The 14308-nt window shown below is 44.0% G+C and overlaps 1 protein-coding gene across 1 annotated transcript; it reads left to right on the top strand.

The window, feature by feature from the left end:
- Positions 1 to 1118: 1118 nt before the first annotated feature.
- PDCD7 (programmed cell death 7) lies at positions 1119 to 13983 on the top strand. The gene is made up of 5 exons (XM_036270030.1): positions 1119 to 2015; positions 5129 to 5267; positions 10204 to 10440; positions 10691 to 10778; positions 12917 to 13983. Exons 1-5 carry the CDS (start codon positions 1158 to 1160, stop codon positions 13038 to 13040), a joined length of 1446 nt encoding a protein of 481 aa, XP_036125923.1. The 5' UTR covers positions 1119 to 1157; the 3' UTR covers positions 13041 to 13983.
- Positions 13984 to 14308: the final 325 nt, after the last annotated feature.

The following is a 14308-nucleotide window of genomic DNA, read 5'->3' as shown; positions in this document are numbered from 1 at the left end:
TTTACCCACACTTTTTTTTTTGCACACTTTTATTGTAATAAAAATGGATGCTATTAATACAACAGCCTGGATAAATCTCAAGATAATTATACTGAATGGAAACAGGGAGTCCCGAAAGGTTATATGTTATATGGTTCCATTTATAAAACATTCTTGAAGGGACAGTTACAGAAATGGAGAAGGGATTAGCAGTCGGTGGTTAGAGAAGGGAAGTGGGTGTGTCTATAGAAGGGCAAATGAGGGATGTTGGAAGTGATGAAAATAAATGTTCTGTATCTTGACTGTATCAATGTCAACATCCTGGTTGTGATATTTTACTACAGTTTTGCAAGAGATTACCATTTGGAGAAACTGGGTAAACAGTACACAGGACCTCCCCGTATTACTTCTTACAACTACATATGAATCTATAATGATCTCAAAGTAGAGTTTAATTTTAAAAAACCAATAATGTAGCATGGCTTTTCCTTTCCCTCTTGCTTAACCGCCTCCCCCTCCCGTCCCGAGGTTCCCCATTGTTCTTGAGATCTGAGATCCTGGACGCTATAATCTGTCCACCTTTTAGGATCACCAGGCTCCCTTCAGGCTTTCTCGGCTCCATCCGCACTGGCATTCTTTCAGTCCCCCCGCTCCCCCAAACCTACGATCTCCTAGGGGGCTTTTGCAAACGCTGTTCCCATCTGAACCGCGCTCCCCTCTCTTCTATTTAACTTCTACTTATCCTTCAGACCTCAGATGAAGCCTAAAATCCGTAGGGCAACCTTCCCCAACCTCTGTCAGTCAAATTCTCCTATAAACGCTTCTCGCTCCGTGTTTTCCTCTTTGGTAGTAAGTACTGTACTTATAGTCACCGCGACACTTTTACATTCGTTTGCATAATTACTTCATTAATGTGTTTTCTTTACCAGACAGGTAGTTTCACAGGAGAGGAACTGTATCTGTTAGTCTCGTCTGCAAAGCGGCTTGCTCCACACCTAGAATACTCAATAATAAGATTAATTGAAGGACTGAATCAACGTTAAATCATGCGCCAGACTCTCTGGGCCGGGCGCGTCACACTGGCGTCGCGCATGGTGTACGTCACTTCCTCCCGGAAGACACTTTCGCTGGAGGCCACTCAGATTCCTGTCACTTCTCCGAATCCTTCGCTCGTGGCCATGGCCCTGCCGCCTTTCTTCGCCCCGGGTCGCCCGGGCCCGCCTCCCTCGCAGCCGCTGCCTCCCGCTCCCTTTGGCTGTCCGCCACCGCCGCTGCCCTCCCCGGCTTTCCCGCCGCCTCTTCCCCAGCGGCCCGGTCCCTTTCCGGGGGCCTCCGCCCCCTTCCTCCAGCCCCCGCTGGCTCTGCAGTCCCGGGCTCCTGGGGAAGCCTCCCGCGGCGGCGGTGGCGCCTTCTACCCGGTGCCGCCACCGCCGCTGCCTCCGCCGCCTCCTCAATGCCGGCCCTTCCCGGGGATCGACGCCGGCGAGCGCCCGCGGCCGCCGCCTCCAGGCCCGGGGCCACCCTGGAGCCCGCGCTGGCCTGACGCGCCGCCGCCCGACGTGCTTGGGGACGCGGCCCTGCAGCGCCTGCGCGACCGGCAGTGGCTAGAGGCGGTGTTCGGAACCCCGCGGCGAGCGGGCTGCCCGGCGCCCCCGCGTGCGCCTGTCGGGCCCAGCCTGGGCGAAGTGCGCGCGCGGTTGCGCGGGGCTCTGCGCCTAGTGAGGCGGCTGCGCGACCTGGGCCAGGCCCTGCGCGAGGCCGAGGCGGACGGCGCGGCTTGGGCACTGCTGCACGCCCAGGCGGCTCCCCTGCGCGCCGAACTGGCTGAGCGACTACAGTTGCTAACCCAGGCCGCCTACGTGGGCGAGGCACGGCGGAGGCTGGAGAGGGTCCGGCGCCGCCGGCTGAGGCTTCGCGAGAGGGCCCGGGAACGCGAGGCTGAGAGGGAGGCGGAGGTCGCGCGAGCTGCGGAGCGTGAGCAGGAGATTGACCGCTGGAGGGTCAAGTGTGTGCAGGAGGTGGAGGAGAAGAAGCGGGTAAGAGCAGCGATTATGCATGGGAGTAAGGGTAGTGGCTTTTGGAATGTGAAGGGGCATGAGGTTTTGCGCTGCCATTTCCCAGGGCTAAGCATCATTTATTTACCTCATTTGTAAAATAAAAAGATAGCTTGCCTTTCTGACCTCCTATCTGCATATTGATTGCATGTTAATGATGTATAGTACGCAACACAAATGCTCTAGGTGCACTGCAAAGCCCTGTAAACAAAGTAAGATTACACAGTGGCGTTGCAGGGATGACGGATCTGCACCAACGTTCTGACATTCTGACAACATACAAGACTAATAAAGACTAGGTGATTTTAAGAATACAAAATATAGAGAACTTGGGGCCTTTCCTCAGGGAACATACACCTTAATACATATACTGTAATTGGCTGATGGATCAATAGTGATGATTTCTTCAGAACTCCTTTGCTTACAAGTTTTAAACCACATGTCCCGAGGTTCACCATGTTTTTGAACACTTACTATAAGCTAGGCACTGTGCTAAGGTCTTTAAATACATCAGATTTTTTTCCCTCCAGTCCTCACCCAAGGATATTTTTCCATTGATTTTTAGATAGAGTGGGAGGGAGAGAGAGAGACAGAGAAACATTGATGTTTCATGTGAGAGAGACATCTGTTGGTTGCCTCTCGCTTGACCCCAGCTAGGGCCCAGAATTGAGCTGCAAGTGAGGCAAGCGAGGTACCTGCCCTTGACCAGAATGGAACCCGCAACCCTTTAGTCCGCGGGCAGAGGCTCCAACTGCTGAGTAAAACCATCCAGGTCAATACAACAGCTATATTAAATCCTTGTAACAGTCCTGAGAGGTGGGTGGTATTATCGCAATTTTACAGAGTAGGAAATTAAGGCTTACGGAGGTTAACCTGCCAACAATCACCCTGGTTTGTGGCAGTTTCACTCCTGATTTGAGCTCAGGTTGTGTGATTGAAAGCCTGCTGATATCAAGTGCTTAAGTAGGGACCATGGTGAAACTGGAAATTGGTCAGATAATTGTTTAAGATATTGTCATTACTTTTGAGTGCTTCTATGTACTTCACCCTTCCTCCACTCTCCACTACCAGCTTCTGTTTCCTCCTCCTCCTGGTATCTGCTGCTACCCAAGAGTTTGATATAACTCCCCCTGTGAAGTGTATTGATGGCCAGCTTTGTCTTCGAGCCCCTAAGAACATCATTGCTTTTTTTTTTTTAATTTTCTAAATTGATTTTAGAGAAAGAGGAAGGAAGAGGTAGAGAGAGATGGAAACATTGATGAGAGAACATCATTTGACCACCACTGGGGATTGGGCCCACAACCTGAGCAAATGCCCTGACCAGGAATCGAACCAGTGACCTCTTGGTGCATGGGACACTTAACCACTGAGCCACACCGACCAGGCTATCATTGCTTTTAAGAAGAATACTTGGAGGCAAGGTCTTAATGAGGGAGATTGAGTCAGTTCAAACATTTACTGAGGGCCTATTATGTACCAGGCCCAATGCTGAGTGCTGGGGACAGAGATAAATAGGACATAGTGCTTATTTTTGAGGGGCTTAGAGCCCCGTGAGGGATCGTGTCTGTATAACATTGTGTGTAAGGATTTCAACTGTAGGTGCTATAGGAGCCCATAAAAGGAGTATCTAATCCTTTGGAGAAGGTGTCAGGGAAGGCTTGGATGGTAAAGTGACAGCTGAACTGAGTCTTGAAGGAAATGTCAAAGGCAGGTGAGAGCAACAGGTGCACATCAGGCAGAGGGGGTAAAACACGGAGAAGAGTGAAACAGCATGGTGCAATTACAGGTGCTGATATGAGAAATGGGAAGGAGAGCTTTAGGCAAAAGCATCCTTCCTACCACCTATGGTGAGGGTGCTAGAGACAGAGTCCCTTGAGTATTGACTTGGAGGAACCAGAATTATTTAGTCTACATCTGAACCAACTTAAGAGGTATAGGATAGCGTCTTTAGATGTTTGAAAGGCTGTCATGTCAAAGAGATTTCTTGGTAGTGGAGTTTTCTAGGTTGTCACTGAGCATTGTAGAGTCCTGGGCCTTTCTAACCCCATTCCTTATCTTCCCTGCTGGCCTAAACCTTTGTGTCTAGGTATCTGCATTATTTTTTCTTAAATTTTTTTTAAAATATGTTTTTATTGATTTTTTAGAGAGAGAAGAAGGGAGAGAGAGATAGAAACATCGATCAGTTGCCTCCTGCACACCCCCACCCTCCCCTGGGGATCAAACCCGCAGCCTGGGCATGTTTCCTGACCGGGAATCAAACCGGGACCTCCCAGTCCATGGAATGATGCTCAGTCCACCGAGCCATGCCATCCGGGCATGCATTTTTAAAAAATCCTCACCCAAGATTATATATTTTTTTGTTTGGTTGGTTTTTGGTTTTAGAGAGGAAGAGGGAGAGAGAGAAACATGGATATGAGAAAGAAACATCGATCGGTTGCCTCCCATTCATGCCCCACTGGGGGATTGAACCTAAAATCTAGGTGTGTGCCCTGACCTGGAATGGAACCTTTAACCTTTGGTGTATAGGGATAATGCTCCAACCAACTGAGTCACCCAGCCAGGGCCAAGTGTTTGCATTTTTTTTTTTTATCCTTACCCGAGGACATTTTTCCATTTTTTGTTTGGGAGGGGGGGGAGAGAGAGAGAGAGAGAAACATCGACGTGAAAGGGACACATCGAGTGGCTGCCACCCACACAACCCAGCCAGGGCCGGGGACAAACTGCAACCGAGGTACATGCCCTTAGCGGGAACCGAACCCAGGTCTCTGTGGACTGACACTCTAACTGCTGAGCCAAACCGGCCAGGGCAAGTGTTTGCATTTTTAATGAGAGCCCCAAGTTAACAAGGTAAGTTGAATGCAGATGCTTTTTGGACCACACTTTAGAAACTCTGGGGAAGAAACAAAGACTAACACCTGCGTGGAAGCTGCAGCGAGGATAATCCTTTGGCTGGACCAGTGCAAAGGGGTGTTTCATGCATTGCCCAGGAAATTGGGATGTAGATTCAGTAGAATCTTTCTTAACCCTGGGACTGTCTGATTCTCTGAAATCTCACTGCTGGGCAGCTGTTCTCATAGGTTCTCTCTCTCCTCCAGGAGCAGGAACTTAAAGCTGCTGCTGATGGTGTCTTATCTGAAGTGAGGAAAAAACAAGCAGACACCAAAAGAATGGTGGACATTCTTCGGGCCTTGGAGAAATTGAGGAAACTCAGGAAAGAGGCTGCGGCAAGGAAAGGTAACCGTGGCTTTGCATTTCTACTTGCATTTCTTCTTTGTTCCCCTGTTCTTCCCTTTCTTTACCATAATGTTTGCCCTCCCCAAAATTTTGAAAGAAAATGCTTGATACTTCATTACTTTCATCCAGTAGAACAACTGAACTTGTCAGCAGTTCCTCAGAACTTTTGAAGTAGAAAGCCTCAGAAGATATTTAGCTCTTGGTAGCCAAGGTTGAAAATACAGGCAGGTGTGGGAACCCACTGCACCATCTTCCCCTTGACTCATTATTCCTACCCAAGGCATTCCTGGCCACACTTTTCCAAGTGAGGTTGATGTGGCTGGTCAGCTTTACCCATGTGTCAAAGTGAGACATCCTTACTGGAGGCTTCAGAAGATGTTGAAAACATGGCATGTTCCTTCAGATACATTTCAAACGTGAAACATGAATATTTGAAGAAATGTGAATGGTTGGATTGGATAGGACATGAGTGCCCTGCAGACTACTTGGTCTCCCCCCACCGCCTTATCTGCATGTCATTTCTGGACTCAGAAAACCTCATGGGTCTCCTCTTGCCTCTAGAGTTCCCCAGTTGTGCTTTTCATTTGCCTGTTGGGATCTTTGCCCTTGCTAGTCTATTTGGCTGGAGGGCCCTCAGTCCCATCTTTGCTATCTTAAGCTCACTATCTATCAAAACGAAATTTAGATGCAACATTCTCCATCCTTCTCTGCTTTGGGTGAGGTGACTTCCTGCTCCTTCTCACATGACCTGGTTTGGGCCGCATGGTGCCTTATTTAGGAGGTTGTAGATCATTGCCGTTCACCAGGGATATTAGAGAGTACACATATTAATGAATACCACGATAGCAAATGAATTTTTCAGTGTGGTTTAAAATATAAATGAAAACTGCAGTTCAGACCCTTAATAAAGTTTTGTTGGGATATGACCATTGTGCATTCAGCCAGGCTTATTCACTAGCTGAACTATGAGCTTCTGCATGCTAGCCTTCAGATTCAGGCTCAGAATCAGATGGTTCCATAGGGCATTTGTGAATCATCTACTGTGAATGATCTAGCGTTTACTTCTACTGTGTCTACCCATGTCTCTTCCTTACAAGAAAGCAAACCCTGAGGGCTACTATTTAATATTTCCCTACTCCATGTCATCTGTGAGATGAGGGTCAGTAATACTTTGCCAAATGAATTTACCAGCATAACTTTTCACTATCAGCATCTCTCTATTTGGTCCAAAAGAAAGAGGAAATTTTAGGAGGAATTATTATCTGTAAAAATAAACAGGCTCTCCTGGACGGTATCGCTTAGTGGATTGATCATCATCCCATGGATTGAGAGGTCCTGGTTCGATTCCTGGTCAGGGCACATGCCTGGGTTTCAAGCTCGATCTCCATTGGAGGGGGGGGGGGTGTGCAGAGGCAGCTGATCGATGTTTTTATCTCTCTCTTCCTTCCTCTCTCAAAAAATTTAAAAAACAAAAAGTCAGGCTCTGTGGAGTTAACTGACTTGAATGTAAAACGATTTGGTAACTAGCAACTGGGTGCATTGTGTACTTTAAAAGAAAACAAACACCTTTCTAACTTCTCTCTTCAAGGCATATGTACCTCCAAGTAAGTGCTGAGAGAATGAGGCTGGATATGTTAGTAGGGCCATATCACAAAGTGTCTTATGGGCCGGGATAGACTTCTCACATATGCTTAAAGCTTAGGGGAACCATTGAAAGATTTCAAGCAGAGAGTGAAATGATGACAGAGATCAGTGCTGGTAGAGCAGAGAAAGGCTTGGAGAATCTAGGAAGAGAGACTTATAAGGCTGTTGCAATCTGGGCAGTGATAATATGGCAGTGTGAACTAAGGGCCAGATGGTGAGTTGGAGAAAAGTAAATGGATTTGAGGTATGAACAGTCTGTGTGTGAGTTTGTATGTATATACATATAAATAAATAAATAAATAAATAACTTGGGGGACTTAGCATGTGGGAGCTGAAGGAAAAAAATGACTTCCAGGTTCTAGCTTGATATACTGAATGAATGATGACACCATTCTAATTAACCAGGAAAACAGGAGGAGTAGGCTTTGTTTTGACAACTTTGGTTTGGGACCTGCTGAGTTTGAGGTGCCTCAGGGACATCCTGGATAATGATTCATCATCATGTAAACAGACCTTAAGGAGGTGATGTAGTGTGAGATGAGAGCCAAAAAGACAAATTCTGGGAAATGTTAAAATCAAGATGAATAAAGAAGATGCCACAAAAGGAGTCAAGAGGGGTCAGAGAGATAGGAAAAGGTAGGCCTACTACCTCCTTCTATAAAGTGGCATTTCAGTGGGGTGGTAGGAGTAGAAACCAGACTAGAGTAAAGAGGGAATAGGACATAAGAAAAGCAGATAGTGAGATCAGCTCATTAAAAGTTTGCCTGTGATCCAGCTAGTGTGGCTCAGGTTGCCGGTTTGATTCCTGGTCAGGGCACATGCCCAGGTTGTGGGCCAAATCCCCAGTGGGGGGTGTGCAGGAGGTGGCCTATCGATGTTTTCTCTCATTGATGTTTCTATTTCTCTCTCTCTCTCCCTTCCTCTCTCTTAAAAAAAAAAATCAATAAAGAAAAAAGAAGTTTGCCTGTGAAGCAAAGGAGAGTGCAAGATCAGCCTCTGGCAGTGTGTGTATGTGTGCAGGGATGGGACAGGGGGTATCTTAGGGTCAGGGGAAAAACTTGAACATGTTGAAAAGCTGAGCCAAGAAGTGAATAGAGGGAGAAGGGTCAAAGAGAAGCAGATAGTTGATGGCCCAAGGTCTTACAGGAGGTAGTGAGATTCAGATCCCAGGTGGAGGGATTGACTTAAGTGGAGAAGGACCCATCTTCCACTGGAATGAAAATGAAGGAGACAGAATGGGTAGTAATGCAGATGAGTGAAATTGGGGGTATAAAGTTAAGGGATTTTCCTGCCTTAATCTACTTTCTGGGAAGTAGATTAAGTGGTTTGCTCTGAGGGTCAGTAGAGAAGTAGGGCTTTCAGAGAGCAGTGAAATAACTTCTGTGAGGAATGAGTGAGAGTCAAGCAGAGACCCATGGGAGTATGGTTGCAGGTAGGTGCTATTGGCCCAGCTGAAGTAGCTGTATAATTGTGCCAGGTCACATAATCAAATGGCTTTTTTCCAGAACTACTCTGCAGCTGGCACGTGAGCACAGAGCACTAGGCTATAAAGAAACTAAAACCATGAATTTATTACAGAGCAACGTAATGGCAGCTTAAATTTCTCTATGCATAAGAATGGTGTGTGTGTGTGTGTGTGTTTGGAAAATAATATCCCAGCAACTTAATAGAAGATGGATTTGAGTTGTATAGTTTCCATTTCCAGTTGGGAATAAGTGAATATAAACCTGTTCAAGCGAAGCAGTCATGAGAAAATGATCTGGAGAAATCTTAGCCTTGGAGGAGAGAGAATTCCACAACCACTTAGCTACTTAAGGAACCCGTTAAGTAGCCAAAATTGAAAATTCAGTGCCCAAAGCTGGCAACAGTGTACTTCATTGGAGGCAGCATAAATTGCCAAAACCCTGTTGAAAATCATTCATTAAAGGAATAAATACTAATTACTTTCTTTGTGTCAAGTGTTAGGTACTGAGTAAATGTATAACTTTTTAAAGAAACAGTACTATACTTAGGTAGTCTTGAAAGTATTCATAAAATGTCCACTGTTGAGAATTTACATTATAGAAATGATCCATACAAAGGGAAAAGTAACATGCCCAAGAGTAGTCATTGTAGCATTATATGATGACATGTGGAACAACCTGAGTGTCCAGGAACAGGGAGCTTATTAAGTAAATAATGGTAGGTGCATTGATTTCGTAAAACAGGATAGAGCCATTAAATAAAGAGAGGAAAAGAATGTAGAAAACTGACATGGAGATGTGGAAATCACACACATTTTATGTTGAACTATGTGAAATTGCTGGTATATGGACAAAAAACTGCTGGAGGATCAACATGGGGAAATAAAAATGGTTGATTACGTTAGCAGAATTAGGAATTTTTTTCTTCCATGTGTCTAGTATTGTTAAATTGCTGCCATAATAATTTTCCTTTAAAAATTTCAAGGACTAACTGGATGGACCACACTTAGATCACTCTGGGATGAGTCAGCAGCTTCAGCAACTTTTATATTGCAGGGCCAGAATGGTAGTGAGTGCATTATTGCGATCTACTCGAGTAGTCATTAAATTTCAAAAAGTTTTTCTTATGAAATTTAATGGAAAATTTCACTTGTCCATAAAAGTAGAATACCTTATAAATTACCCATCATTAATTATGATGCCATTATCACATAAAATTAGTAATTCTTGTATATCACCTAATAACTAGTCTAAAATCTACCTAGTTGTGGCTCTGGCTATGTTGGCTATACTGTTAGCTGACCTCACAGTTAAATCAGGGTGACCAACCATCCCAGGTTTCCCAGGACACTGGGCTTTCAAATGCGAAAACTGGGCAAACTGAAACATTTGGTCACCCTACTCTCAGCAGCAGACTGTGAGGTCAGTGTGGTTGGTTAAGTGTATTTCTTCTCAGTATCCACATGTGCTCTCCCAGAACTTCAGACTCAGAGGGAGAATTGCTTAATAGCAGTGGGAATTTGACAATGAAGAAGTATAAGACAGTTTCTTCCTTTAGTGAGCCCGTTCTCCAACTGCAGGATCAAAACCATTAGAAATAAACAAAATCAAAGGTGAAGTGGTATACTCCAGAGAGAATTCGAGAAAAGAGAAAGTCAGGGTAGGGTCAAATTAATTGGAGATTCAAGTCTTCTGATCCTTGAAGATGGATTAGAATTTACAAATTCTAAGCAAATTCATAAGTAGGACTTTGAGTCGGCTCATTAGAACACAGATTTGGGGATGAGAAAAAGTTGTAATGAAAATGCCATTCGGATCTCTTTGCCCAGGGGTCTGTCCTCCAGCCTCAGCAGATGAGACTTTTGAGCACCATCTTCAGCGACTGAGAAAACTCATTAAAAAACGCTCTGAACTATATGAAGCTGAAGAGAGAGCCCTCAGAGTTATGTTGGAAGGAGAACAAGAGGAAGAGAGGAAAAGAGAACTAGAAAAGAAACAGAGGAAAGAAAAAGAGAAATTTTTACTACAGAAGCGGGAAATTGAGTCCAAGTTATTTGGGGATTCAGGTAAGTTCCTCTGTAACCAGTGGAGAAAAGGACAATATTAGATTGACTTATTCTCATGGGTGACCTCAACCTAAGCTAAGGGGTGGTAGGCAACAATGACACCTTCAGGATTTGAAGTTCTAAACTACATCCTGGAAATCATGGATAAAGATGAAACACATTTGATCATATTGTCATCCTAGGCTCAGTCATCTTGCCTTGAGAAATACATGAAGCGTGATGATGCGATATTGTGCCTTTTCTTTTTCAGATGAGTTCCCACTTGCTCACCTCCTACAGCCTTTCCGACAGTATTACCTCCAAGCTGAGCACTCTCTGCCAGCTCTCATCCAAATAAGGTCAGAGGGGCACTCTTCATGTCACCTGTATCTATTTTTTTAAAGTTTCCAATGGGTTTATATAAAGTTTCCAAGTTTCAAAGATGCCACAAACATCTTGTTTAGTCCTCATTCATCCTTGAGAAGTAGATGTCCCTATTTTAACAGGTGAAGAAACAAATGCAGGTTGTGACTTGCCCTTTTGTATTCTCCCAGGCTGTGCTATTGTATGGACTTCCTTTTGTTAGTTCTTTTCTGCTGCTAAAGAGACCCTTCCTGTATATTTGCCTCTGGAAACTGTTTAAGACCCATGATGCTGACTTGTGAGTTCTTACAGGTCAAAGTCAAGAGAGCTAGGAACAGGAGTGTTATCTTTTTTTTTTCCCAATCCTCACTTGAGGATATTTTCCCATCTTTTCCACCTATCTTCAGATAGAGTGGGTGGGAGGGAGAGACAGAGAGAGACATTGATGTGAGAGATACATTGACTGGCTGCCTTCTGAATGACCCCAACCAGGGCTGGGGATGAACCCCAACTGAGGTATGTGCCTTTGACCAGAATTGAACCCATGACTCAGTGATCTATGGGCCGATGCTCCAACTGTTGAGCCAAACTGGGCAGGGCAAGAAGTCTCATCTTTATGTGCAGTTACTGATGAGCTAAACTTTGCAACTCTCTGGGTCTCACTTTCCTCACCTATAAAATGAAAATGATGGACTAGAATGTGGCCTCTTCAAACTTTGGCAGTAGCACTCTTCCCAAATAAGTCTTTGGACAAGTTAGTTTATAAAACAGAGTGGCCCGGCCAATGTGGCTCACTGGTTGAGCATCGACCCATGCACCAAGAGGTTGCCGGTTTGATTCCTAGTTGGGGCACATGCCCAGGTTGTGGGCCCAGACCCCAGTGGAGGGCATGCAGGAGGTTGCCAGTTGATGTTCTCTGTCATCGATGGTTCTCTCTCTCTCTCTCTCTCCCTCTCCCTCTCCCTTCCTCTCTCTATAAAATCAATAAAGAAAAAAAAAATTAAAACAGAATGAATAAATGAATGAATGAATAAATGGGTTCCATGGGCAACTTAAATCTGTAATTGACTGGAAGCACTTTGTTGTTTCTAGACTTCCCAAAGCATCTACTTGGGGCCCAAGGGTCTTCAAAGCCTTATCTGAAAATCACTGATCTAAGGGATCTCTGAGGTTCCTTCCAAAGTTCCCACAGTGCTCTTTTGCATACCAAGTTCATGTTCTGGGAAAAGTGTATCTCTGGCTAATATACAAGTTTTAGCGTTTTAACATAAGTAGTCAGTTCTTGTTATTCACAGTAGCTGTGTTCTATAAAGCCACAAACACTGAATTAGAGAATACTGACCTGCTGCTCCCAAAGGAAATACAGGGTTGGGTTTCTGTGGGTCTCTGACCACAAATTTTTGTCATGTGATCAATATATAACATTGTTTTATGTGTATTTCTTTTTAAAGAAACCTCATTTAATAAATCTTGTTGATTCATTAACATTGAACTCATGGCTAACAGCATAACTTATGCCTGAACATAGCTTATCTAACATATTCTCTGTAAGGCATATCACAGCCTTCTCACACTAGCTAGCACTTCAGTACTATGCTTGGGGGTCATTTTAAATAGCAAAATTGCCAATAAAAAGCACAAGAATGTAACAAAAAGTGGTACTAAATAGACTGCAAAAAGGACACTTGTTTGCTCTATGAGAGCTGAAATTAAGAAGGCAGAGTGTAACCTTGTCCAGCCTCAGTTGGAAATATGCCTGTTGGTGACTCAAATTTTTCGCTGCTCTTTGCATGTTGGCAAGTGACCACAAAAGCAACACAAGTAATGACTTTGGGGTTACAAATAAATTTTAGTAACTATACAGATTTACAGATACGGAATCTGCAAATAGTGAGGATTGACTGAATATTCATTATTTGGTTATTGATAAGATTATAAATTCTTTGGAGTCTTTTTCACTTTCATATGTATACTTAAGAATTACAGTCTTGCATAATTGCTAGTAATATAGTTCTTTAATGGACTAGTACATCAGTCATTGAAAAGGTAAGTCCTGAAATAGAATATTTAGTTGCTGAACATATTGCTTGGACTAAAACAGAATAAACAGTTGTTCTACAATGTTCTTATTAAGGCATGATTGGGATCAGTTCCTGGTGCCATCTGATCATCCTAAAGGCAACTCCATTCCCCAAGGATGGGTCCTTCCCCCGCTCCCCAGCAACGACATCTGGGCAACCGCCATTAAGCTGCAGTAGTAAAGACGCTCCAGGAGTGTGGACCAGGCAACGCTCTTTCCAGCTCTAAATATTTGTGATGCTGCCATCTTCTTGTGCTGTAGACTAAACAACAACCTGTAAACTCCACATGGCATAGTCCTTCCCAGAAGTTATATTTTCCTTCTGTGCTCTGTCCTGGCCAGAGGTGCTTCTTGAATCAAGAGATTAATATGGTTCTTGAGGAAAGGACATAGGTGAATTGGTGATGTTACCACATGCCTTGGTTCACTGAATTTGCCTCTGTTTTGAGGGGCTTGGTCCAGAGTGACTGGTTAATATACTCAACTTTCTTGTGTGGTGATTGGTAAGTGCATGCCATACACTCGACACAGGTGTGCACTGGGTAGTTTAGCAGCTCTTCCCCCAGTACTGAGTGTGAAGGCAAGCTTGATGCAAAATCTTCTTATCCTTCCTACCCATACTGCCCTCTAACTTCCAGGAAGAAGTTAGGTAAAAACTTCTTTACCCGAGAAAGGTAAAAAATGCTTTATCTCTGGTTTTGTGAAACCCACTTGGGGTGCAGTTTGAGAGGCTGCAGGCTGCAGGCTGGGCTGGCAGTAGAGCTGGTGGCTTAGTCGGGTAGTCATAGGGAGAAATTGGAACACCTGAAGAGTACCTGTACCCAGACTGGATTGTGTTTGAATGGTGCTGGCTACATTTCCCCCATATTAGAAGGATCTTAATGAAAGGAACTGCTTTTTAAGTTCCTAGAGTCTAGTTGTTCTGAAACCCCCAGGATAGAAATTTATTTCCCTATGGGAGTAGGACCTTAACCTTAATTTGCACTCAGTAGGGGCCGATATAGCTATCAAATTTTCCTAAGAACTCAAGCTCCAAAAATTTCCATGTAGTTAAAGCTGGGGGAAAAGCAGATAAAAATAATAAAATTTATTTTTTTATATTCATTAATAAATGCTCTTGTGCCTGGAGATGATTGTTGATATAAGATGTCATTTTTTATTTGTTTGTTTTTGTTTTGCCTTTTGTCATTTATTGTTATTTATATTTCCAGAAAGCTAAATAAATATCATTTTTATTTTTTAGTTTGAGGCTTTGCTCCCAATTTGTTGCCTCCCAGATAACTACACACACTTTCACATCAATAAAACACATTTTCACTCTAAAATTCAAGTTTATTAAATAGGCATTTGCTATAGGAGAGTGAATTTCAAACACCATCAACTTTGGAAATGATTTTATGTAGTTGGAAGCCTTTGGGTGCAATATCCTAACACCTTTGTCCCTTT

Source organism: Molossus molossus, unplaced genomic scaffold, assembly GCF_014108415.1.
Source record: "Molossus molossus isolate mMolMol1 unplaced genomic scaffold, mMolMol1.p scaffold_m16_p_1, whole genome shotgun sequence".
In the NCBI taxonomy this organism is placed as follows: Eukaryota; Metazoa; Chordata; class Mammalia; order Chiroptera; family Molossidae; genus Molossus; species Molossus molossus.
Note: the sequence above shows the minus strand (reverse complement) of the source record. Positions and strands in the feature narration are given on the sequence as shown.